The sequence below is a fragment of the Bos taurus genome, chromosome 24, assembly GCF_002263795.3.
Source record: "Bos taurus isolate L1 Dominette 01449 registration number 42190680 breed Hereford chromosome 24, ARS-UCD2.0, whole genome shotgun sequence".
NCBI classification, from domain to species: Eukaryota; Metazoa; Chordata; class Mammalia; order Artiodactyla; family Bovidae; genus Bos; species Bos taurus.
The window spans coordinates 26,110,727-26,138,657 of record NC_037351.1 but is presented as its reverse complement, the minus strand read 5'-3'; the positions used below and the strand labels follow the sequence as shown (position 1 = coordinate 26,138,657).

General features: G+C 38.4%; 1 protein-coding gene across 2 annotated transcripts in view; it reads right to left on the bottom strand.

The window, feature by feature from the left end:
• Positions 1–445: 445 nt before the first annotated feature.
• The window catches only part of DSC3 (desmocollin 3), a 55,145-nt gene continuing 27,659 nt past the window's right edge, over positions 446–27,931 (bottom strand). The window contains exons 10-17 of one of the 2 annotated variants that reach the window (NM_001178103.1): positions 23,374–23,633; positions 23,122–23,264; positions 21,241–21,465; positions 18,442–18,666; positions 15,176–15,297; positions 6,354–6,611; positions 4,397–4,439; positions 4,005–4,314 (exon numbers count right to left, since the gene is read on the bottom strand). In NM_001178103.1, coding sequence (NP_001171574.1) covers positions 4,413–4,439; positions 6,354–6,611; positions 15,176–15,297; positions 18,442–18,666; positions 21,241–21,465; positions 23,122–23,264; positions 23,374–23,633 — 1,260 coding nt within the window. In that variant the 3' untranslated portion in view covers positions 4,005–4,314; positions 4,397–4,412. Of the gene's footprint in view, positions 4,315–4,396; positions 4,440–6,353; positions 6,612–15,175; positions 15,298–18,441; positions 18,667–21,240; positions 21,466–23,121; positions 23,265–23,373; positions 23,634–27,931 lie in introns of both variants that reach the window. The other variant, XM_005223956.5, reaches the window with a different exon arrangement.

Here is a 27,931-nt window from a genome sequence, read left to right as displayed (position 1 = left end):
TCCTCCCCTGGAATAAGACGTCAGTTTCCCTGTATTGTGAAGATACCATAGTTGGTTTGTAAAGCACTTTGAAGAATAAGCACTGTGTGACAGTGCTAGATATTATGTTTGGGGGGTTCTCTCCTTGATTCCTTTCCCCATAATAATGAGTTTTGTTTGGGGTTGTAATAAGTTATGAATTGCATGGTTTAGATAATCATAAATATTTGATCAGCTGTCCCCTTGAACAAAAATCGTGGCGCTTCCCCCCCCCCCCGTTTTTTTTAAATTCTGTTGCATCTTTGTAGTATTGTAATTGTATTTTATGCCTACTTTTTATATTAAAAATTAAATAAAAGAAATTAAGACATAAAAAAAAAAAGAAAAGAAAAAAAAAATAAAGTACAATTTTGCAACACGACCACCTTGGAATAATTTAATCTCTAAAAACAGCAAAGACAAGAAATAAAATTAACATTGCTTTATTACACACCTCATAGCTGTAAATACTGCTTTACACATTAAATGTTTGCTTATTTTAACCTGCTATGCTTCTCTAAAAGCAAAGTAACTTCTTTTAAGAACAAAATTAAAGCTCTGTTAAAAACGTTGCAAAACCTCACTGCATTTTTAGACAGATAGTTAGCTGCTTCCTTACAAAAATAAGAAAAATGATCTGTACATTGCCATAGAAATTCAAGCACATTCACTGGAAGAAAAGTGAAAGCTTCAAAATGATATATCCTTTCACACTAAAATAGCCTAATTTTCACCTTACATATAAAAGGAAAGAAGAATACTCTTTGTTAAAAATGTTTACATTAAAACTAAGGCTTTAAAAGGAAAACTTCTCTTTAGCATGTCTAAGAAGCTAGATTTCAGGAGCAAATTAGAAAACAGAAAATGGAGCATCAAATTCACAGACACCCGTTCAATGGAAGACCTGCTATCTTAGAGAGACCCACCCAGAGAGCCATAAGAAATCCCACGACTCCCATGAACGCTGTGTTTGTCCTGCACAACCAGTTCGGCCAGTCCTGAAAACGCCTTCAGACTCAGCAGGCAGTCAGCTCTCTTGTTTCCACACTCTATATAAGGTGAGGCTTAGAGAAAGGCTTGATGACACTTCAGTGATACTTCACCAAAACCAAATGGCAGCTGCCACTGGCCTAAGGAAAAAAAGGGGAAGAAAGGGCCTGTCCTAGGACAATTTAAGAAGCAAACAATGTTGCTTTTACTCCCACTCATGTCCTTTTGGTGGCCTCTCTCTTTGCCCTTGAAGGCCTGGGTTTTCATGTTCCTCTATGAGCAAATACCCACTAAGGCATGCTCTCTCCTGGAGTTCCCTGTGTTCCTAAATGACCACATGATCTTTTTCTTTCATGAATTCAAAATTCTTAATTCTTCTATTATTTTAAAAATTTTAATAAAGCAAACTCATAAAAAGTGTAATTCATACTAAAGTGTGATTGATAGCCTGAAGTATTTGCTGGGTAAGTGTTACTGACAAGGTTGGGAGAGAGATGAAAGAAAGTGGGCCTGATGGCTGATTTCCTTGATTCATGCCTATGTCTCCTTAAAACCTGGCAGTGGGGGACTTCCCTGGCGATCCAGTGGTGAAGACTTCGCCTTCCAAAGCAGGCGGTGCAGGTTCAAAGCCTGGTAGGGGAAGTAGGATCTCATATGCCTCGTGGCCAAATAAATCAAAACATAAAACTGAAGCAATATTGTAACAAATTCAATAAAGACTTTAAAAGAGGTCCACATCCAAAAAAAAAAATTTTTTTAAATAAATAAAACAGGGTAGTGATTAGGAAAATGACATTTTATAGTTTCCAGATTAGAACCCACTGCAGAAGTGATAGATTTGGGATCTTAGGACAGTCACAACTCACTTATGTAAAATTTTCATGCCCTCCCCCAACCCCTAGCTCCCTTTACCTGTTAAAATCTGACTGAGAGAACATGGTTATTTGGCTCTAAACTTTTCAAAGTGTTGATCTGTGGGAGACATAAAGAAAATGGTGATAGAAGATTTATTTTTACCAGAATTAGGTTAAAAGAAGTTTTTAATATTAGCACCACAAAAAAACATTTCATCTCTGGAAACCTGCCACCGGAAGTCAAGGAGCCTTAGCTGGAGGGAAACTTAGCCAGTCAGGTTTGCTCCCAGTTCGTGGATAAGAAAAGAGACCAAAAAGCAAATCTACAGTTTCACCTAATCCCCCTCTTTCCACTGAAACCAAAAAAGCTTAATTAGCTGTATACGATATTAAACATTACATAAATGTACATAACTATCTCCTGATATGCTTAGTTATCATGCAGCACCTAAGAACCAAACATAAGTTCTATTTTTTAGACCCTGTATTCCTATCAGAGGACACACCATACCCCAGCCACCGTTAAAAGTAATATCTTCTCCTTTGCTTTTTCACTTTGTTTTAGATGTTGCATTGATTAATGGTTATACAACTATTAATCAATAAATGATATATATGTGCAGAACTGGAGAAAGCAATGGCACCCCACTCCAGTACTCTTGCCTGGAAAATCCCATGGGCGGAGGAGCCTAGTAGGCTGCAGCCCATGGGGTCGCTAAAAGTCGGAGACAACTGAGCAACTTCACTTTCACTTTTCACTTTCCTGCATTGGAGAAGGAAATGGCGACCCACTCCAGCCTGGAGAATCCCAGGGACAGCAGAGCCTGGTGGGCTGCCGTCTATGGGGTCGCACAGAGTTGGACACGACTGAAGCGACAGCAGTTAGCAGTATGTGCAGAACAGTGCTACTATAGAACATTGCTACCTCCTGGGCTAACAACAAATCTGCCTCCAAAGTCAAATAAAGAATTTTTTCTTTTTTTTGGCAAGAGTCGGGGTGGGGGGTAGGTCCCAGTTCTTCATAGTTGCAAAATTTTTAAATTAATTTAACCTTAAGTATTTTCTTTCAAAATTTTTTTCAACTGGTGATACCTATTATTTGTTGTCTATTTTTTTAAATTTCATTTTATTTTTAAACTTTACAATATTGTATTAGTTTTGCCAAATATCGAAATGAATCCGCCACAGGTATACCTGTGTTCCCCATCCTGAACCCTCCTCCCTCCTCCCTCCCCATACCCTCCCTCTGGGTCGTCCCAGTGCACCAGCCCCAATTTGAAGTAAGTATACAATAATGTGATATTAGGTTTATCATAAGAGTAGATGCTAATTATTTAAAGTTTAAACATCCTTGCCTTGGGGAATTTTACAAGGCTTTCCAGAGGTTCTAGCACATGAACGAATTTGAGAAGCACTAATTTAAGCAACATCTTGGAAGATGTTAAATTGCACCTAAGGTTTAAGTTTCCTTCCCTATATTTGTTTGATTCTTTCTAGCACTGTGTAGTATTTACCTGCTTTAATGAGGAACAATGTATTTTATTTGAAAATAGTAGTAAATAGAAATGCCTGTTAATACTCATTGCTACCATAACTACAAAGGGAGTGTTTCTTCAGATTGACTCTATGGCATAATCACAGTCCATCTAAAAATAAGGTACTCTAATTGCAAATGACTACTGTCAGTAGAAAAATAAAGAGCCACATGTGCTAAACATGCAAATGAAAATATGAAAGTACAATTCTCAAGAGGAGAAAAGCAACTTTTTCTCAGTAAAATTTTCATTACTGACAAGTTACCAAGAGTAGTCCTGAATCTCAGGGAAAGGTCCGTGGAGCAAAAATGGAATTTCTAGTCCAGAAAGCTGTTCTACTATATTCATTCAAGTACAAGTTTCTACTGTTGGACTAATATTTAACCAATGCATTTACTGAAAACATATTTGTAAATGAGAGATGGTCCTTTATAGACCTTAAATCCAATGCTATAGCATGAGATTTCCTGGTTGACTATTTACTCAGTAATAAAAGAGGGAAAATCTGTTCTAACATTTTTAACTTCCTAAAAAAATCAGTGGCAAATTGCTTGAAAGTACAAATCAGTAGATAGCATAATTTTAAAAATTTAGAAAAATTCATAAATATTCATAATATCTATATATTGCTAGATATATAGAAATAAATTGAATTTTACAATATCTCTTTTAGAAAGATGATGTCTGACAAAGACGTATCTAATTGTAGCACTGTAACATTATCTCTTTGTGCATGTTTCTGCTAAGGCAGCAAATTTGGCTTCCAAATTATTTAAAAAGTCAAGGCCGTCTTCTTCCTGCTTTTCACTGCAGCAACCCACAGAACCGGCTGGAGACCCTCTTCCTTCATAGTTGTACGTAAGGACGTAATCTTGTGATGGCATGTGCTCTTCGTCCTGATTACACAGATGCAATTTCTGTAAAAGAAACAAAAAAAGGGATTGTAATATTGTTTCAAACACACTGAAACCGATAAACATAAAATTTATTTTTATTTACCTTTTATGTTTAATTTTTAACCAGTGTGTCCTCTAATGGATTCCTACATACAAAAAATGCACATGGTTGGTCTATATCACAGCCATACCACAAAGTCAGTACATTCTACATTTCTAGTAACCCATACAAATTAAAAAAAGGTATGCACGTTATATTGAAGTATATTTAAATTACTAATGTAATATTTAAAATATGAATTAATATTTCATTTAATTATTAAGCACAAATTATTATTAAATTAAGGCTTAATTTAATAAATTTTAAATCTTAAAAATTTAAGATTAAATTCTTATCCCTAAATTTTGTATCACCACAAAATGGTGATAATATGCATAGTTATTTGGAATTTGAGCTTGAATAGTTAAACAGTCCTGATCTGGAGTTATAGCTTAGTTTGTCAACTAGCTATATGAATTTGAGCAAGTTACTGAACATCTTTAAGCCTCAGTTTCCTGATTTCTAAAATAAGAATACAGAGAATGACTATCTCACTGGATCATAATTAAATGACAAAATAATAATGCATGAAAAACACTCTTATTAAACAGCCAGCACATAGTAAATGTTCAATCAACATCAACTAAAATTGCTATTTTATGCAGAAATAATGTGGGTAAGGATTACAACACTGTCTTCAGAATCAAGTTTCCAAGAGAGCCAAAACACAGCAAGATAAAAAGATGCACAAATTTTCAGTGAAATTTAAAGATAATCAAGATAACCTACACTGTAAAAAGTGGGCCAGAATAGAGGCCAAGTAATCAGCCATATTTTTCCTGGCTGGCTGTCACTAGTCTGTCTGTGAACTTGTCAGACTCATGAACTCCCTCCCTTTCTCACCAGTGTACCTGTCCCTTCTCAAAACCAGCACATACTTCCCTGGCTTATGTTAGCAAGTGTCTCTTTATGACCGTTTTAGCATCACATCCCATTATAGACACATACATTGGAGAACACCTCTAAGAGTGTTTCTTAAGCTTTGCTCCTCCTCAGTCAACCTGATCTCATATGGTTACTGGCTGTCTAGAAACAGAAACGAGATTAACTCAATACCAGAAAGAATACTTAATCCAGTGGCTCTCTACTCAGGTTGCACATTTGAATCTTAGAGGAGATTAGAAATAAAAAAGAAAGAAAAGCCAAACCAATTAAATCAGAATCATTCAATTTGAAGCACAGCATTAGCACTGTTTAAAAGCTCCCCAGTGAATTCTGAGGTGCTGCCATGACTGAAAATCCCTTACTGAACTTCATATCTTTTACATCCTTGCTTTCCTCTGATTAGCAACCACTAAACGTTTGCATGGTGCATAGCTCATTATGGGCTTCTCTGGTAGCTCAGATGGTAAAGAATCTGCCTGTGATGTAGGAGACCAGGGTTCGATCCCTGGGTTGGGAAGATACCCTGGGGAAGGGAATGGCAACCCACTCCAATATTCTTGCCTGGGGAATCCCATGGACAGAGGATCCTGGCTAATTTGCATGGTGCTTTTACATGAAAAAAAAAAAAATGGTTCAGACAGATCATATTATTTCATTTTCATTCTAGAATTCTGTACAGATGCTTTGCTTTCACAGAGAGATGCAGAATTGACTTGGGGATTTTTGTAATTGTGAAGAATGAGATTTCCCCCTCTGTTTTTCTATATGAAAAGAGTTTGTGAGATAAACACACACCTAAAAGTGAAATGTAACTTTAGTGAGGAAGAGTAGACTCCTCCAATTTTCATGAGATTTTAGAAATTAAGAGAAATGTGACAGATGAAATAAAATCTTTTAACTTAAGTAATGAAATAAAATCATAGAGCAGGGGCAAAAATAGCCAGAGAGTGAGAAAGAAAAGATACATTGGAGAATACAAAAAAGAAGTTTCTGAAAATAGATGTTAATCTCAATTTCCTAAAGTTCTCCACTGGGACATTTAAATTGTAGAGACAGAATGCTCAGGGAAACTCACTTCACCAAGACGGGGTTGAGTGAAATTTTGCCACTCGGAGTAAGTGTATCTGGAATTCTCCACCTCAATAGTGCCTCCTCTGCAGGAGTCCAGGGTGTGATGATGCCCAGCCCCGCGGCACGACTCCAGCGTCTGCTGTCCTCCTTTCACCATTTCAATGCTTTCCTGCCCTCCGTTTTTGACTCCAGATCCCATAGTGCCACAAAAGCCCTGGTTAGCGTTGTTGACTGTCTGGGTCATAAACCCATTGGCAGAACACTGAAAAAAAATAAAAGAAGACAATTCATATCCGTTGAAAATGGATTCAAAGTAAAGTCAAAAGGAGGCAAAGGAGAAAGCTTGTTTACTTCTAAATTTTTTATTCATTTATTCATTCATTCAACAGACATTCATCATTTTCAATTGTGTGCCCAGTCAGGATGCAAAAATAGAGACATGGTCCCTCAGTGGCCCCAATGAGCTCTTACTCCAATGAAACAGAAAAACAGACAATTACTCTAGGAAAATGATTACCATGATGTATAGGTGAACACATCAGAGGGCTTCCCTGGTGGCTCGGTTGGTAAAGAATCTTTGTGCAATCGAGAGACTTCCTACAATGCAGGGCACCCAGGTTCAATCCCTCAGCTGAGAATATTTCTTGGAGAAGGAAATGGCAACCCACTACAGTATTCCTGCCTGGGAAATCCCATGGACAGAGGAGCCTGGTGGGCTACAGACCATGGGGTCGCAAGAGTCGGACATGATTTAGTGACTACACCACCACATACGTGAACACAGAATGCTAGAGGGACAGAGGAAGAGTATGAAAATTCAAGCTCAGAGAAACTAAGTGGGACATACTGGGGAAACTCCAAGCCGAGGGACTCCTATTGGAAATGGGAGAATACATTATCTGCAAGAAGATCTAGATGCAAACACAAATAGACTTCCTCGAGGGTTCTCAATTATAGCCTGTTGAGAATGGTTACCACAGATGTTTAGAGAGACAGAGAGAAGCTGGAGAGGTCATAAAAGGCTATGCTAAAATTTTTTAGAAAATCTTGAAGACTATCAGTTCAGTTCAATTGCTCAGTCGTGTCTGACTCTTTGTGACCCCGTGGACTGCAGCACACCAGGCTTCCCTGTCCATCACCAACTCCCAGAGTTTACTCAAACTCATGTCCATTAAGTTGGTGATGCCATCCAACCATCTCATCCTCTGTCATCCCCTTCTCCTCCTGCCCTCAATCTTTCCCAGGATCAGGGTCTTTTCAAATGAGTCAGCTCTTTGCATCAGGTGGCCAAAGTATTGGAGTTTCAGCTTCAACATCAGTTCTTACAATGAATATTCAGGAGTGATTTCTTTTAGGATGGACTGTCCAAGGGACACTCAAGAGTCTTCTCCAACACCACAGTTCAAAAGCATCAATTCTTTGGCACTCAACTTTCCTTATAGTTCAACTCTCACATCCATATATGACTACTGGAAAAACCACAGCTTTGACTAGTCAGAATTTTGTTGGCAAAGTAATGTCTCTGCTTTTTAATATGCTGTCTAGGTTGGTCATAACTTTTCTGCCAAGGAGCAAGTGTCTTTTAATTTCATGGCTGCAGTCACCATCTGCAGTGATTTTGGAGCCCCCCAAAATTAGTCTGTCATTGTTTCCAGTGTTTCCCCATCTATTTGCCATAAAGTGATGGAACAAGATGCCATGATCTTAGTTTTCTGAATGTAGAGTTTTAAGCCAACTTTTTCACTCTCCTCTTTCACTTTCATCAAGAGGCTCTATAGTTCTTCTCTCTTTATGGCTTTTATGGCTTTCTGCCATAAGGGTGATGTCATCTGCATATCTAAGGTTATTGATATTTCTCCAGGCAATCTTGATTCCAACTTGGGCTTGATTCAGTCCAGCATTTCTCATGATGTACTATGCATATAAGTTAAATAAGCAGGATGACAATATATAGCCTTAATGTACTCCTTTTTCTATTTGGAACCAGTCTGTTGTTCCATGTCCAGTTCTAACTGTTGCTTCCTGACCTGCATACAGATTTCTCAGGAGGCAGGTTGGGTGGTCTGGTATTCCCATCTCTTTCAGAATTTTCCACAGTTTATTGTGATCCACACAGTCAAAGGCTTTGGCATAGTCAATAAAGGAGAAGTAGATGTTTTTCTGGAACTCTCTTGCTTTTTCGATGATCCAATGGATGTTTGCAATTTGATCTCTGGTTCCTCTGCCTTTTCTAAATCCAGCTTAAACATCTGGAAAGTTCACGGTTCATGTACTATTGAAGCCTGGCTTGGAGAATTTTAAGCATTACTTTACTAGCGTATGAGATGAGTGCAATCGTGTGGTAGTTTGAGCATTCTTTGGCATTGCCTTTCTTTGGGATTGGAATGAAAACTGACCTTCTCCAGTCCTGTGGCCACTGCTGAGTTTTCCAAATTTGCTGGCATATTTAGTGCAGCACTTTCACAGCATCATCTTTCAGGATTTGAAAGAGCTCAACTGGAATTCCATCACCTCCACTAGCTTTGTTCATAGTGATGCTTTCTAAGGCCCACTTGACTTCACATTCCAGGATGTCTGGCTCTAGATAAGTGATCACACCATCGTGATTATCTGGGCCGTGAAGATCTTTTTTGTACAGTTCTTCTGTGTATTCTTGCCACCTCTTGTTAATATCTTCTGCTTCTGTTAGGTCCATACCATTTCTGTCCTTTATTGTGCCCATGTTTGTATAAAATGTTCCCTTGATATCTCTAATTTTCTTGAAGAGATCTCTAGTCTTTTCCATTCTATTGTTTTCCTCTATTTCTTTGCATTGATCACTAAGGAAGGCTTTCTTATCTCTCCTTGCTATTCTTTGGAACTCTGCATTCAAATGGATATATCTTTCCTTTTCTCCTTAGCCTTTTGCATCTCTTCTTTTCAGAGCTGTTTGTAAAGCCTCCTCAGACAACCATTTTGTCTTTTTGCATTTCTTTTTCTTGGGGATGGTCTTGATCACTGCCTCCTGTACAATGTCATGAAGCTCCATCCATAGTTCTTCAGGCAGTCTGTCTATCAGATCTAATCACTTGAATTTATTTGTCACTTCCACTGTATAGTTGTAAGGGATTTGATTTAGGTCATACCTGAATGGTCTAGTGGTTTTCCCTACTTTCTTCAATTTAGGTCTGAATTTGGCAATAAGGAGTTCATGATCTGAGCCACAGTCAGCTCCTATTCTTGTTTTTGCTGACTGTATAGAGCTTCTCCATCTTTGGCTGCAAAGTATATAATCAATCTGATTTCAGTATTGACCATCTGGTGATGTCCATGTGTAGAGTTTTCTCTTGTGTTGTTGGAAGAGGGTGTTCGCTATGAACAGTGCATTCTCTTGGCAAAACTCTGTTAGCCTTTGCCCTGCTTCATTCTGGACTTCAAAGCCAACTTTGCCCGTTACTCCAAGTGTTTCGGAGAAGGCAATGGCACCCCACTCCAGTACTCTTGCCTGGAGAATCCCATGGACAGAGGAGCCTGGTGGGCTGCAATCCATGGGGCCGCTAAGAGTCGGACCCAGCTGAGTGACTTCACTTTCACTTCTCACTTTCATGCATTGGAGAAGGAAATGGCAACCCACTCCAGTGTTCTTGCCTAGAGACTCCCAGGGATGGGGGAACCTGGTGGGCTGCTGTCTATGGGATCGCACAGAGTCGGACACGACTGAAGTGACTTAGCAGCAGCAGCAGCCAGGTGTTTCTTGACTTCCGACTTTTGCATTCCAGCCTCCTATAATGGAAAGGACATCTTTTGGGGATGTTAGTTCCAGAAGGTCTTGTAGGTCTTCATAGAACCATTCAACTTCAGCTTCTTCAGCATTATTGGTCAGTGCAGAGACTTGGATTACCATGATATTGAATGGTTTGCCTTGGAAAGGAACAGAGATCATTCTGTCGCTTTTGAGATTGCATCCAAGTACTGCATTTCAAACTCTTTTGTTGACTATGATGGCTACTCTGTTTCTTTTAAGGGATTCCTGCCCACAGTAGCAGGTATAATGGTCATCTGAGTTAAATTCACCCATTCCAGTCCATTTTAGTTCACTGATTCCTGAAATGTCGATGTTCACTGTTGCCATCTCCTGTTTGACCACTTCCAATTTGCCTTGATTCATGGACCTGACATTCCAGGTTCCTATGCAATATTGCTCTTTATAGTATTGGACTTTACTTCCCTCACCAGTCACATCCACAATTGGGTGTTGTTTTTGCTTTGGCCCTGTCTCTATTCTTTCTGGAGTTATTTCTCCACTGATCTCCAGTAGCATATTGGACACCTACTGACCTGGGGAGTTCCTCCTTCAGTATCCTATCTTTTTGCCTTTTCATACTGTTCATGGGGTTCTCAAGGCAAGAATACTGAAGTGGTTTTCCATTCTCTTCTCCAGTGGGCCACGTTTTGTCAGAGTTTGAAGACTATGGGGACTCAAAATAGGGAATTAATAACAGGCAGGGGACTTTTTGCTTTTGTTTTTGCAGCACTAGGTCTTAGTTGCGGCAAAAGGAATCTTTGTTTTGGCATGTGGGATCTTTAATTGCAGCATGTGAACTCCTTGCAGCATGCAGGATCTAGTTACCTAACCAGGGATCCAACCTGGACTCCCTGCATTGGGAGTGTGGAGTCTTAGCCACTAGACCACTTGGAAGTCCCAAGTGACATATTTTTTCTAAATAATATTAGACAACAATGTGAAAGACAATATGAAGGAGACAAGTTTAGTGTCATGGATATCAGAGAAGTCAAGAATAATTCTAGGTGAAAAATGACAAGGATAGAAACCAAAGTAGAAACAGTGACAATTCAAAGAAGAGGATGGACTCCATAGAAAGCTTACTGGTGGTTAGATGGATGAGGCAGCACAGGGAAGGTCAGGAGTTATTCCTATGTGTCCTGCTTGTGCAGCTAGACAGACGGCATAATTCACAGAAATGAAGGATGCACTTGTGGGTGAGAGGAGGGTGAGCAAGTCAGTTTTGGACATGGTAAACTTGAGAAACCTGTGGTTATCCGAGATGAGTATATGAGAATGTGGTCTGGAGCTCGGGTGAGAGACCTGAGCTAAAGTATAATTCTGGGAGTCATTTCCATGTAGCAGGAGCTGAAACCATGGGAGTAAGTGATCTCATCCAGAGAAAACTGCAGACTGAAAGAAAACAAGCTAAGAATAGAATGACAAGAAAAATCATGTTTTAAGGGGTGGATAAAGGAATTAGAGCTGTGACAGAATTGATCTGGAATAACCACTGAGATAATATAGAACTAAACAGGCATGACTCTGAAGCTAAGAGAGGATTAGGGTAAGGTCAATGTTGCAGAAAAAATCCAAGTAGGGTAAGAACTGGCTCAAATAAAGTAAGCACCCATGAGAGTCAAGTAAAAAAGTGGCCAGTGGTGATCCTTGTCAGGGAAATTTCCAGAGTGCTGAGTGAACAGGACTATAGTCTTGGAGAAATTGAGTAAAAATCTTTCTCTCAAAAAAATCAGTTTCAAAGAAAAAGAAATACGGAAGGATCTAGGGGGAGTCAGAGTCAAGACAATGTTTGAAAATGGAAAAGATTTGATTAAACATTAACTTAATGGTGGAACTGCACATCAACCCTCCAGGTCATTGGGGAGAATTTGAGTTATAGCAAATCATAATCTTGGTGTATCAGTCCAAATTGTAAACCTTCACTTTCATGACAACACCCCCAGTATAAATAGGTACCATTATGTCATCTTCTTACCAATTTATGTTTTATATTTAATAGGCAAAGTCTCTATCAAAGCAAGAATTTTCAAGTTCAGATGATTTACTGAATCTGAAATAGATCCATATATCTTATTTCACTGCCTAAGGAAAAAAATACAAGTAAAGAGAACTGAAAAGTAGCCATTTGGTGGCACTGCTACCCTACATTTTCCGCTTAGGTTGTTGCTACAGTAAAATTCTATTACCAAAAAAAAACATTCTTATTATCAAATCCTCTTAATAGCATGATTTAATCATTATAAGTACATGTTCAGAGATCATATTTTGAAGCTAGTGAAGGGGAACTGGAAATAAACTAAAATCAAACCTGAACCCACAGTGCCATTTCACATTCTCTCTGATCTTGGTTCCTTCCCACCCACCTCCAAGGACCTCCCTGAAGTTTGTTCTCATGGGGCATCAGCAACTCCTTCTCCACATCAAGGATTTTCAGATTTACTTTTTCAGTTTTGATATTTCACCCAACTCGTAACCCCATGTGAATGCCTTTGACTTAAACTCAGATCTGAAGTTACCACCTTTACTCATTGCATTAAAATAAGTTTACATACAAACCGTGAAATATGGTTGCATTTTGTAAAAATATGCCTAAAATTATACACTGGTATAAAATTAATAATTTCAAGTCCTTTTGAGAAGTGCTAGTAACAGAGAACAGGTAAATGGGTGTGAGTATGTTATAGTGGAGCAGCTAATCAACGCCACCAACTCCAGCATCAAATGGCAAAGAAAAAACAGTGAGTGCAACTCAGTCATTCCATTCCTAGACATAAAATAAGAAGTTACTATGAGTAAAATAGGTATAAGAAATATTTTAAATGTATAAATAAGATTGTTTACCACCAACCATGGTGTAATGGTAAAAGAATCTGTCTGCCAATGCAGGACATGCAGGAGATGTGGGTTTGATCCCTGGATTAGGAAGATCCCTAGAGGAGGAAATGGCAACCCACTCCAGTATTCTTGCCTGGAAAATCCCATGGACAGAAAAGCACGGCAAGCTAGAGTTGATGGAGTCACAAAGAGTCAGACATGACTGAGCACTAAGATTGTTTACTTTTAAATAACAAAATAAAAAGTAGAGTCAATGTGACAGAAGCTATAAGCCAGGGACAGTGACTTTATATCAGGCCTTTTCTACATCTCAGGGTGAATATAGATATTTCTTATCAACTGTTTTTCTTTCACTTCCTTTCCACCGTCAGACAAAATCATAACTCATCTATGTTTGACATGCCTGCATGAGATACCCTGTAATATTTCTCCATTTATAAAATAGATTTAGTCCCTAGTCCTTGACTTATACTCTCTGGGCTTCCCTGGTAGCTCAGCTGATAAAGAATCTGCCTGCGATGCAGGAGACACCAGTTCAACTCCTGGGTTGGGAAGATCCCCTGGAGAAGAGATAGCCTACCCATTCCAGTATTCTTGGGCTTCCTTGGTGGCTCAGTTGGTAAAGAATCTGCCTGCAATGTGGGAGACCTGGGTTCAGTCCCTGGGTTGGGAAGATCCCCTGGAGAAGGGAAAGGCTACCCATTCCAACATCCTGACCTGGAGAATTCCAAGGACTGTAAAGTCCATGGGGTTACAAGAGTCGGACACGACTAAACGACTGCAACCCCATCGACTCAGGCCTGCCAGGCTCCTCTGTCCATAAGATTTTCCAGGCAAGAATACTGGAGTGGATTACTATTTCTTCTTCTAGGGATCTTCCTGACCCAGGGATCAAACCCACATCTCCTTCATCTCCTGCTTTGGCAGGCGGATTCTTTACCACTGCACCATGGTTGGTGGTCAACAATCTTATTTATACATTTAAAATATTTCTTATTCATCCATATTTCAATTTTCCCATAATCATTATTCTAGAAGAGTTATCTAGCTCATGCTGAAACTACCAAAAGATCCCAATTATTTATCCTCCCCAGTCCTATGTCTTCCTGATCTTGTTGGTCAGCATACCAGTTCAGCATCACACTACTTACATTATGCCACCTTCATGCAGAAAAGCCATGACTAGCTCTCCCTTATCAAGAGAATAAATCTAAAACCCTTTAGTGTGGCATATAAAAGTCTCATCTCCCACTGCTTTTTTATTACATCCTCTTCCTCCAGAACCTAATCCAAGTGTCAAATCTCTATTCCAGAACATCATTTCTTCCATTTTAAATCAATTTGTGTACTATTTGTTGAATAATCCCTAAACTTTGCCATCTCCTTTTTTCATTCATTAGGCTGTTGTTCATGTCTTCACTTTCAAACCCTCCCTATTCTTTAAGTTACAGACTAATCTGTGAATCTTCCACCAGGCCTAGAAAGGCGATCTCTGGTTTGATCCAGAAATCATGAATATACTTTGCAGCACCAGTATCTTTGAACTCCACCTGTACCCTACCAAACTGGTGCTGTTTACTGTCATGCTCCTATTTAGTTTTCCCACAAGAGTGGATTCAATTTTTCATAAAGTGAAATCTTTTTGAGGGAAGAATATGCCTTATAGGAACTCTATATATTTCCCCAAAAAGAGAAGCATAGGCCCAAGCACTGCAGAGATATGTAAGAAAAAATAGTGGCAGTCATCTTCCAATCTAACCCCGTCCCCCACACACATACATTTTTTAAAACACATATATCTTTTTTATATTTTCTTAGTTTATCTTGAGAGTTCTCAGCAAGTTTTTCCTATTATAAATGGTCAAAGAGTGAGATAAACAAATAATATCTGAAAATACACGTTGTAGAGAGCAGTCAAAAAGATTGCTCTTATAGTAAATTCACAACATCAAAGCAGTAGTAGTAAATCATAACATGAGAGGATGGAAAAAAGATAACTAAAACAATATATCTGGTGTAAGATGTTTAATAAATGCCACTACATAAGTCTTTGAATATTGGCAGATAAATTTATGCCTACAAAATCTGACCAAATTAAGAATATAAATTAACTCCTAAATTTTGTAGTAACTTCATAAAGATGAATTAAAGAAATTATGGAAAATATTCAGACATAAATATCCGTTTTTTTAAAAAAAATCACTTACCACCTTATCATCTCCAGGTGCTTCTGTGTTTGATATAATTAGATTTTGCTGGGCCAAATCGTCTGGAAAAGCTTTTTTATTTCTGGCACTAACAATTCCACATACTAAAGTTAGCAATATAGCTGAGTTAAAAACAAAAACAAAAGTTTAACATGAGCAGAATAAAATACTCATCTTTTATTTCTTATTACCTAAGATACACAAGAAGAAAATAAGACACCGAACATCTAAAGTAATAGGCCATGATTTGGCTTACTTTTAAAATTTAAAGTAATTATATTTATATTTTGATTACAGCCCTCTTTAAGAGTTTGAATTCCACCCACCATTTAAGTATTTCAAATCATGAATTTTTTTTAATTAATTATATTTATTTAGACAAAGACTTTAAAGAGATTTACTACTACTAAGTCACTTCAGTCGTGTCCAACTCTGTGCGATCCCATAGACAGCAGCCCACCCGGCTTCTCCGTCCCTGGGATTCTCCAGGCAAGAACACTAGAGTGGGTTGCCATTTCCTTCTCTAATGCATGAAAGTGAGAAGTGAAAGTGAAGTCACTCAGTCATGTCCGACTCTCAGCAACCCCATAGACTGCAGCCTTCTAGGCTCCTCCATCCATGGGATTTTCCAGGAAAGAGTATTGGAGTGGGGTGCCATTGCCTTCTCCAATTAAAGAGATTTACTGACTTACAAAAGAATGGTTTGCCAATGTGAAAATATAACAAAACAGACTTCTCCCCCTACCACTGCCCACCCCAGAATAGAGTTATCTCCCCAGGTATCTTAATTAAACTTACTTTGTACCTTGCATATTCAGAATTCTCATTCTACCTCATAATTGTATGAAGCTAGAATATGTGATAGTAAAACTAATAGCAACAGCAACCACAATTCTTCACAAGGTTCAATAAGCCCTCATACCAAGGACTGCAAACCTACAGCCCTGAATCCAGCCCACCATGCTGTGTATCACTCATGAGCTGTGGTTTTTATATTTTTAAATGACTGAAAAAATTCAAAAGAATAATAGTTTATTACAGGTGAACACTATATGAAATTCAAATTTCAATGTCCATAAATCAAGTTCTAATGGAACACAGTCATGCCAGTGGTTTAAGTATTTTCTATGGCTGCTCTCTCACTACAAGAGCAGATGTGATTGGTTACAACTGAAACCAGATGGCCTGCAAAGTTTAAAATATATACTATCTGGCCCTTTATAGGGGCTTCCCCTGGTAGTTTAGACGGAAAAGAATCCACCTGCAATGTAGGAGACCCAGGTTTAATTCTTTGGGCCAGAAGATCCCCTGGAGGAGGAAATGGAAAGTGGACCAACCGGTTACATTGTGGCCCCTTGTTACTTTTCTGGCTCCATTTCTTACTCCTCTTCCCTCATCCCCTACTCTCAAGCCACTTGAAGCTCCTTGCCTTCCTTGATTTCTCCAAGCATTCCCTCACCTTAGGGCCTCTGAACTGACTTTACCCTCTGACCCAAAGCTCTTGGCTGATTCTTTCACCTCTTTCAAAAATCATCAAGGATAACCTTCTCACTTAGGCTGGCCCAACCACCTATTGAAAATGACCATCACTAACATCCAACCTCACCCTCACCCATACACACTCTACCCCACTATAGACCCTAATTATTTGGCTCTACTTTTCCCTCCAGGGTGTTTATTTATCACTTTACTGTCACAAGGAAGACTTTGTTTTGGGTTTGTTAATTTTCATCTGCTTTGTCCATTGATGAAACCCAAGCACCTAGACACTTCCAGTATATAGTAGGCACTCAGCATATACTGGGCTTCCCTGATAGCTCAGTTGGTAAAGAATCTGCCTCCAATGCAGGCGACTCCAGGTCAGGAAGATCCCCTGAAGAAGGGATAGGCTACCCACTCCAGTATTCTTGGGCTTCCCTTGAGGCTCAGCTAGTAAGGAGAAGGGAAAGGCTACCCACTCCAGTATTCTGGCCTGGAGAATTCCATGGACTGTATATGGGGTCACAAAGAGTCAGACACAACTGAGTTACTTTCACTTTCTCTTTTTCAACATATATTAGTACTTATTTTGTTGAGTTGATGAAAAACAATAAACACATTTAAAATGTACCATGCACTGTTTTAAGCTCTTCATATGCATTAACTCAGTGAATCTTCAGTGTTACCCCCATAAAATAGCTATTATAGGGCTTTCCTGGTGGCTCAGTGGTAAAGAATCCACCTGCCCATGCAGAAGACATGGGTTCAAACCCTGGTCCAGGAAGATCCCACATGCTGTGGGACAACTAGGCCCATGAGCCACAATTACTGAGCCCATGTTCTAGAGCCCATGAGTGCCAACTACTGAGCCCACACACCACAACTACTGAAGCGCATGCCCTAGAGCTCATGCCCCACAACAAGAGAATACACGCAATGAGAAAGCTGGGCTCTGAACTAGAGCGCAGCCCTCACTCACTGCAACTTGAGAAAAATCCCCAGGCATGCAGCAACGAACGCCCAGCACAGCCATAAATAAATAGATAAATAAAACTTTTTTTTAAATAAATAAGAAAATAAGCTACTACAGTCATCCCCTTTACAGAGGAGGAAACTGAAGCACAGTAAAAAGTAACTTGCCCCATATAACATGGCTTAAAAATAATACAGCCAAAGTCCAAAACCAGACAGTCTGGTTCCAGAGTCTTACTCTTAACCACTAGTCCTATCACAGAATAAAGGAACAACAGCTAAAATAGGCTGAAGGATTGGATGGAAATGAAAAAACAAGAAAAAAGCATGGCACCATTGGAAACTACACAACTGGTGAGAAGGAGGTTAACAGAATTTAATAAAGCTGGCAGGGTACACCTAAGAAGAAATACTGCTGTGATTTCAACATCTCCCACAAATCTGTAACTGAAACGAAATGATGTAAAATGCAAGTGGCTTTTGGTGGACTTGCATGTGGCAGAAGTTTTTAGATTGTTTGATTTGACCTTAAAAGGGGTAATATGAGGACCAAGAAATAAAAGCTACACCATGACGGGTTTGGCACGATCTAAGGAATTTTCAACAGTTCTGTCCCAGTATGAAGTCTCTGATCTCCAAAAGGATCTTGCTACCTCTCACAGAAAGAGGCAATCAGAACTCAGAAAATAACACAAAAAGAATTTGTAAAGGGGACTCATGTCTGATGGATGGTTGCTCAAGATTTGTTTTTAAAGACCTTTCCTTGCACTCATATTTGTCTTTTATGTTAACATTGGGTAAGTAAAGGGACTTACAGAAAAGTAGTGCTATGCCCAGAAGTATGGCAAGGATCGCCCATTTGCCAAGTATCACGTCCGCACTCCGTGCAGCAGCCCGGCATTGAACGGGGTTAGTACAATCACAGAGGTTCACTCTCAAGGTTTTTGTTGCAGATAGCCCTGCTCTGTCTTTTACAGCAACAGGAATGAAATATTCTTGAAATTGGGCATTTTTCTGATATGCAAGACGGGCAGCTGTATCTGAAAGAAAATAAAGGAATTATATTTTTAATGAACGTGGATTCCTCCTTTAAAATTTGTTTTACCACTTCTATTTTTTAAAGATATCATTCTCGAAGAACCACCTGCACGTGAAAATGGATGAAAAAAGATGACGATCTTCAACCTTTTCAAGCATTAATATCACCGTATATATGTCACCCACTGTAACTTTTTCAAAGAGAGGCTTAAAGAAATAACTTGGCATTGCAGTGACCCAGTAGCATTTCAGCAATATTTAACATCCCCTTACCTCTTCCCTTATCAACAAGCTAATGATGCTAGATTGGCTCTTGACATACACTCTAAGCATTTCTCTAAAGTAGCAGCTTACGATACTCATAAAAAATTAACACCAACAGTTACACGTAACAGATGTCCTATGTTGATATTCTCTTATTTATTTACCTCCTCGTACCTGTCCACTGTCTTTAGGTATAAGACAGTGTTTCAAAACACAACAGACCCTTGGTTAATAACGCCTTCCCTCTGGAAGTAATCTCAATACCAGAAAGCTAATGAACATCCCCCAGGCTAGGTAGGCTCACATCAACATGGATATAGTTATATCCTAACAACACAAATTTATACAAACTGTGATATTTCCCCCATGATCTTGTTACCTTATTTCAATGATCCATATTATCAACTGGCCAAAAGCTCCACACACTTTCAATGGCAACGACAATATTTTGGGTTTTGTAATAAATGAAATGACAAAATACCACAATGTACCTCCTGGAAGTGATCTGTAATGTTTAAGTGTTTCTTAAATGCACTGTTAGAGCTAGTAAGAACTTCAAAGATTTCTGGCTGTACCTCAGACCCAAAGCTCCCCAGAGGAATGTGAATTACCACTGAGGGTTATTTGGAACTTTTGCAGGATTATATTGTGCTGTAAGTAAAACCTTTCAAATCCCTCTCGTCCCTCAAGACCGCAAGCTGAGCCATATCCATGTCTTATTCATTCATATTAGTGCAGCAGCCTCTGACTTTCCTTGCCATTCAACTCTGTCCTCTTCAGATTACCTTCTAATTGTTATACCTGTCACTTCTTTAAAGACATAAATCCAATACAGCACTGCCTTGCATGCACACTCTCAAAGGTCAGTCTGGCTGGTATAGAAGGCCCTTCACCACCAGATTCCATCCTTCCTCCTGCCAAGCTCTCGGCATTCCTACTAAAACCTTCTAAACACCAATGCTTACTTATTGTCCTGGTATTTTCCTTCTTTTATGTATATTTGTTTATCAAACATTTATTAAGGAGTTAGTATCTACTAAGCACTGGACTAGGTGCTGGAAATACACAGATGGGTTAGGAATGTTCTGAGGAAGTCATGTAATAGAGTAGAAATGTAAACAGATAATAATACAACATGAAGATTATATGTAGACAAAATAGGTCAATATTAGGTTCTCCATAAATATTATGAATTAATACCAAGCTAGAAGTGGGCGGGCTTCCCTGATGGCTCAGTGGTAAAGAATCCGCCTGCCAAAGCAGCAGATGCAGATTCAATCCTTCCTTCTCAGGAGGATCCTCTGGAGAAGGAAATGCAACCCACACCAGTTTTCTTGCTTGGAAAATTCCATGGACAAAGGATCCTGGCGAACTGCAGTCCATGGGGTCACAAAAGAATCAGACATGACTCAGCGACTAATCAACAACAACAAAGAAGTGGGAAGGAGGTATTCTAGGCAGAAGGAACAGCATATGCAACAGTCGAATTGCATGAAAGAGCATAGCATAGTAACAAAACAGTAGTGATCTATGGCTGTAACACAGAAAATTGCAGCCTCTAGAAACTACCATTGTATGAGGTTGCGCTGCAGGCTTCAGTGGCTGGCCCCTGTCCATAGCCTACCATGTTTCCTTCCAGAACATCACAGAGTGCTTTTCCATATACCCAGATAACTCATTTCCAGAGTTTTTTCACTAAAATTTAAGGTGCCCATCTTCTGTTTTTTCTTCATCTTACTGTAGTGACTTCAAAAACACAGCAAAATCAATTTGTTTTAATAATAAGTTGCCCCTGCTAAGCTTAGTCATTTCAGTCGTGCCCAACTCTGTGCGACCCCACAGACGGCAGCCCACCAGGATCCCCCATCCCTGGGATTCTCGAGGCAAGAACACTGGAGTGGGTTGCCATTTCCTTCCCCACTGCGTGAAAGTGAAATTGCTCAGTCATGTCCTACTCTTAGCGACCCCATGGACTGCAGCCTACCAGGCTCCTCCGTCCATGGGATTCTCCAGGCAAAAGTACTGGAGTGGGTTGCCATTGCCTTCTCCAAAGTTGCCCCATAGTTTAACAAAGATTTTTGTCTTTGTTGTAAATGCAAATATTGCCTTCATAAAAATTATGAGTTTTTTTTTAATTTTATGTATTAATACAATATATAACACAGGCCCCATACAGTATTTGCAAAAGTTAAAGTTAGCCTTCTAAAATCTGTTCATGAGAATCCATTTTACATTATGCTTCATGTGAATAAAGCAGTAAATCCATCCTCAGTTATTTCAGAGCATACAAATCATTATTTTTCATAAAATACCATTAACTCTGGTGATCGTCCATAGTCTGTTGATTTCTGGAGAAGTGTTTGCCAAGCTGAAGTAAAATGGAGCACCGTTGATGGAACTGTCATGATCAATAGCCGAAATGTCAACATAGTCCATGTTTCCTTTGCAAATAACTAGATAATCTTGAAGTATTTCTGGTGGGTTATCATTCACATCTTCAATGCTAACTGCGAGGGTTCCAGTACATGATCTACCATCTAGGAAGAAAGAAAAAAAGTTGAGTGTAGTTCACAGTTTTTTAAGGGAAAAAAAAATCAGCTAGATTCTAAATATGCATGGACTTTTTAATTTTTTTAATTTTATTTATTTATTTTTGGCTGTGCCAGGTCTTCATTGCTTGCACGTGGGCTTTCACTAGTTGTGGCAAGCCGAGATCACCCTCTAATTGCACTGCACGGGCTTCTCATTGCAATGGATTCTCTGGCTGCAGAGCACAGACTCTGGGGTACATGGGCTCAATAGTTGTGGCACACAGACCTAGTTGTCCCACAGCATGTGGGATCTTCCCAGACCAGTACCCTGCATTGGCAGGCAGATTTTTTTTTTTTTTTTTTAAAACACTGAGCCACCAGGGAAGCTCCTGGGTTTTTTTAAATAAATAAACTGATAATTAGAGAAAATGGCAAAGAAGAAGGTAGATGGATAAATGAAACCTGTAGAGCATCTAAAATGACTACTGTGCTGTTGATAGTATCAGATATAACTGCCCATAAACCTTTAACCAGAATTTTTACCAAAAAATAAAAATAAATGTCTGAATTTCAAACTCTCTAGTTCCTTGGGTTCCTTTTGGTACAGATGTCAGAAAGAGTAAAGTGACCATAGAAAAACTTTTCTAATCCTGGTACATATTTTAACCATCTAGGCAGATTTAAAAAAATATATATATATATATGATGTCCAGGCTCCTAGATCAGGGATTCTTAATTCAGTTGGTCTCAGATAGTGTCTATACCTTGAAATTACTTTTAAACATCGCCAATTATTTTCATAGTTAGCCAGGGTTGAGAAATTCTGGGTTTCCTTAAGGAACAGAATGTAAAGAAAAAATCATTTTAACTCTATAGTCAGCTGAGCTATTTAATGATTTAATTTAAAAAGACATAAAGAGATCTAGAAGAGTCTGGTGAGACCATTTCATCTAGTCCTAGACTTGAGTTTCATCTTGCCCTCTGACACAGAGATCTATAAGCTTGTAAGATGTTGCCATGCTAGGGACATAAAGATAAAGAAGGCATGGTTTCATGCCACCAAGCAGTTTCACCTTGTTTTATGGTTAAGATAAATAGAAACAATCTTTAAAGTAATTTCTAAGAACTCTGTCTACTTGGTGGCTCTGATGGTGAAGAATCTGCCTGCAATGCAAGAGACCTGGGTTTGATACCTGGCTTGAGAAGATCCCCTGGAGAAGGGAATGGCTATACACTCCAGTATTCTTGCCTAGAGAATCCCATGGATAGAGGAGCCTGGCAGGCTACAGTCCATGGGGTCACAAAGAGTAGGACACGACTGAGCGACTAAGACTTCACTTTCAACACAAGAATATGGGTTTCTCAGGTGGCGCAGAAGTAAAGAACCCACCTGCCAATACAGGAGACACAAGAGACTCGGGTTCGATCCTGGGGTCAGGAAGATCCCCTGGAGAAGGAAATGGCAACCCACTCCAGTATTCTTGCCTGGAAAATCCCATGGACAGAGGAGCCTGGCGAGCTATAGTCCATAGCGTCCCAAGAGTAGGATAAGACTGAGCACACACACACACACATATAGCACAAGAGTAATTCTGCCCAGAAATAACTGCAGTTTATTCTCTAACTCCTCCATAACATCCCAGATGAAAACTCGTGTTTTACCTTGATCTATTGCCAGGACTGTAATATTATACAAATCATTTTTGGGAGTTATAACCTCCCTGTCCAAAGTTTTGTAAGTCTCTAATGAGCCCGAACCTTCATTAACGGTGATCCACTCTTTAGGATCATGCAATATTTTGTACCTGTTAATAAAAAATAAAAATGATTTTAGCACTATAAAATGTATTGATATATTAGTGTCTCAATCATTACAAATACATTGTAAGTATGTGGTTATAGATTTCTTTGTACCTTAAACCACTGGAACTTTTAGTTTCAGGGTCATATGCCTTATAGCCACTGATCTTTGAACCCACTGCGGAGTTTTCTTTAATCCGTATATACTGGACTTCAGGGCTGCATTCAGGCCCTTCATCCTGATCCTTCACATGAACTGTGACCACAGCTCTGTTCATGGTTGTCATCCTGAGTGCAACATCTCTAGTAAATGGAGCTTCATTGGCCACTCCAATTTCCAGGACCACTTGATGGCTTTCTTCATAATCCAGTGGCTTTCAAAAAAAAAAGACAAGTATATCAACATCAGTGTAAAATACATTAGGTATTTCAAATAAGTGAACTTTTGTCACTATGAACAGTGCTGCATAAATTCTGTGCTCCCATTTAGCTAATATTGACTTTCATCCTTCGCTAAAGAGAGAGGTGATTTTTCACTATGATTTTAGCAAAAGAGGCCTTAAAATCGTGGAATCCAATTCCTAAAATATTTCTATAGCTCATTCTTACAAAAGGAAAATATTCTGAACCTGAAGATAATACAAAAACAGGACAGAATTCTGGCCTTGTTTAGAAGACGAACTTAAGGGTCATCTGACTCATGGAGAATGTTCAACTTACTATTAATATTTTCCACTGAAAAGGGCTCTTATAAAATTAGATGTTGACCTGAAACTGAGATGGTGCAGTGATTTTATCTCTGATAGAAACCACATTTCAAATGCATGTTTGAATTGTCCTGTAAGGCATGCAACTGAGCAATCTTTATTTAAGCTTTTCCTTCTATCAAAATCCACACAGGTTCTCATTTCTTCTTAGAAATCTTCTTTGGCTTTTTGCCAGTTCCTTCTTTGTTGAATAAAACTTTTACCCCTGCTCATCATCTACTTGCATGAAAATTTCATCTTTGACAATTCGAGAATTATACTTTGCTATCACTTGTAGTCTATCCAAAGAAATTCTCACAGTGAAAATGCAGAGGAGGTGGTGCTTGGAGTAAAGAACTCGCTTGCCAATGCAGGAGATATAAGAGACACAGGTTCAATCCCTGTGTTGGAAAGATCCCCTGGAAGAGGGCATGGCAACCCACTTTATGTTCCATAGGGTGGCAAAGAGTCAAACACAACTAAAGCAACTTAGCATGCATACACCCAAGAAAAACATATGTGCTAATTGGTACTATTATTATCATCATCCCCATTTTACAAAGCAGGAAAAAGAGAAGAGGAGATAAATTGGCTTTCCCATGGCCAAAAGAAACCCATTTGCGCTAGAGTTTGAAGCCATGTAGTCTGGTTTGAGTCCATATTCCTAACCACACCACTATAATTCTGCTTAATTGATTCACCAGCCTGTGAAATCTTTTGAGCCAATTCTTTAATTACAGCTGATTTTTATACAGAAAATCAAGCTAAATCTAGAAAACACTATTTTACTGTACTGAAAAACTAAAGCACTTTTCTTTTTTATTGAAGTATAGCTGATTTATAGTGTTGTATTAATTTCTGCTATACAGATAGTGATTCAGTTATACATATACATTGTTTTTTACATTCTTTTCCATAATGGTTTATCTCAGAATGTTGAATATTATTCCCTGTTTTATATAGTAAGACCTTGTTGTTTATCCATTCTATATGTAATAGTTTGCACCTACTAACCTCAAACTCCCAGTCCATCTTTCTCTTCTCCTCCTCCCCCTTGGCAATCATGTTTGTTCTCTATGTTAGAACAATTTTTCTTTGATTCTTTTTCTGCTTATTAAATAACCACTGGCTAAATATTAAACAAAATAAAAACTGAAGAGCAAAATTTTTCATTTAAACCTTTCTCCACATCTGAGTATTATCAAGTTGAGATACTAATGTGTTGTGCTTTGTTGCTTCAGTCATATCCGACTCTCTGCAACACTATGGACCATAGCCCACCAGGCTTATCTGTCTTTTACATCTCCTGGATTGGCAGGTGGGTTCTTTACCACTAGCGCTAACTGGGAAGCATACTAATACTAATCCAATAAGAAGTCAAAAAAATTTCTGAATGTTAGAATCTACAAAATGCATGTGAAACTCTTTTTGACTCTTTTATTAAAAGCCCAGAAAATGTATCACCAAGAGAGAAAAAGGATTGATATCTGTTTATTTGTTGCTAATGAACACTATCTCACAAATTACACGTATTGCTATGGTCATGCTGAGAGTTAGAGCATCTGCTGGTGATGAGAAATGGATAGAAATTTAGAAAACAGCTGCTGCCCTGGAGAAAGTGCAGTTTGTTTGATCTAGAGTCACTTGCTATAAGCCTTAGAGTTTGTTTATGTAATTTTTAAGGCTCAAGCTAGATACTGCCTTAGTGGATTAAAGTCTCCAATATTAGAAATCTGGTGAGATGAAATAATGATTATTGAAGAATTATGAATTCTCCTCAACCGCAGGGTATCTTTTTGTTTCATCAATTGAAAAAAATGTCCAAAAATATTCCATAATATCCCTTACCTGCACTAAGATGCTAACAACTCCCCAGAAAATGTAATGTGAAGATGGAACTAAAGATGCTCTATGTTAAAATGACCAAGGGAAAAAAGTCACAAAATTGAAAGAATAACAGTGAATATTAGTATTAAATATATTATTAAAAACAACTATAATACAGCTGGGAAAAATATGACTAAGCAGTAGAAGGGGGTGACAGAGGATGAGATGGTTGGATGGCATCACTGACTCAATGGACATGAGTTTGAGTCAACTCCAGGAGACAGTGAAGGACAGGGAAACCTGGCATGTAGTTAATGGTGTCACAAAGAGTCAGACACAACTTAGCCAATGAACAACAACAAGCTGGAGTCAAAGAAACATAGGCTCAGATTTTGTCTCTACTACATCCAAGCTGTGTCACTTTGTGTAGGCTTCTTAATGTATCTGAGACTAAGTTTTCTCTTCTGTACAATTCTCAGAATGACATTTAACATTAGCGCACACGGTAAGTGCTGTAAACTACAAGACAATTTTCTTTCTTGTTCTGGGTCAAGAACACAAAACCAAGGGTCTTTCGAGAAAGACCCTTTTCTGCCCTCATAACATGGATCCTAGAATGTAGTAGTGGAACCAACAGTACAATATATAGAACAAAGAATATGTTTACTCAGTGCAGTTTGAGGTAATACTATATCTCATCCTCAACATCACCTTTTAAAAAGATCAACTACACTCAGGCTTATATTCAAAAGAGAAAGAGTGAGAACAATATGAGCTAATAAATTACATCATTTAACTATTGTTAAAGGAATTGGAAATATTTATCCTAGACAAGGTAAGTCTCAAAGGACATAAAAGCCTTTTCAAAGCATTACACCTGTTCTGTAAAGCGTTAGATATAAAACCTGGTCCAAGACATGGGTTACAGAGAGAATAATTTAGACACAGTATAAATAAGACCTTCTGAGGATCAGAGCTCTCCAGACATGGAATAAGCTGCCAGTGGAGATGTGGAGATCCTTAATAATTGAGAATGTTCAAGCATAAGTAGGTGCCTAATAACTGATAACAAAATTATACAAGAAAGACAGCATGAAAGCAGAACTGCTTGACTAAATAGATTAAGTTCTCTTACAACTTGTATAGTGTATAATCTGAAACCATTTAATTGATTAAACCACTAATTGATTAAAACTTAACTTGCCTCTTCAATATTCACAAATCAATGTGATATACCACATTAACAAATTGAAAGATAAAAACCATATGATTATCTCAATAGATGCAGAAAAAGCTTTCGACAAAATTCAACATCCATTTATGATATTAAAAAAAACCCTCAGAAAGCAGGCATAGAAGGAACATACCTCAACATACTAAAAGCCATATATGATAAACCCATAGCAAACATTATCCTTAATGGTGAAAAATTGAAAGCATTTCCCCTAAAGTCAGGAACAAGACAAGGATGCCCACTCTCACCACTACTATTCAACATAGTTTTGGAAGTTTTAGCCACAGCAATCAGAGAAGAAAAAGAAATAAAAGGAATCCAGATTGGAAAAGAAGAAGTAAAACTCTCACTGTTTGCAGATGACATGATCCTCTACATAGAAAACCCTAAAGACTCCACCAGAAAATTACTAGAGCTAATCAATGAATATAGTAAAGTTGCAGGATATAAAATCAACACAGAGAAATCCCTTGCATTCCTATACACTAATAATGAGAAAACACAAAGAGAAATTAAGGAAACAATTGCATTCACCATTGCAATGAAATGAATAAAATAGGAATGAAGCTACCTAAAGAAACAAAAGACCTACATATAGAAAACTATAAAACATTGATGAAAGAAATCAGAGATGACACAAATAGATGGAGAAATATACCATGTTCATGGATTGGAAGAATCAATATAGTGAAAATGAGTATACTACCCAAAGCAATCTATAGATTCAATGCAATCCCTATCAAGCTACCAACGGTATTTTTCAAAGAACTAGAACAAATAATTTCACAATTTGTATGAAAATACAAAAAAAAATCCTCGAATAGCCAAAGCAATCTTGAGAAAGAAGCATGGAACTGGAGGAAAC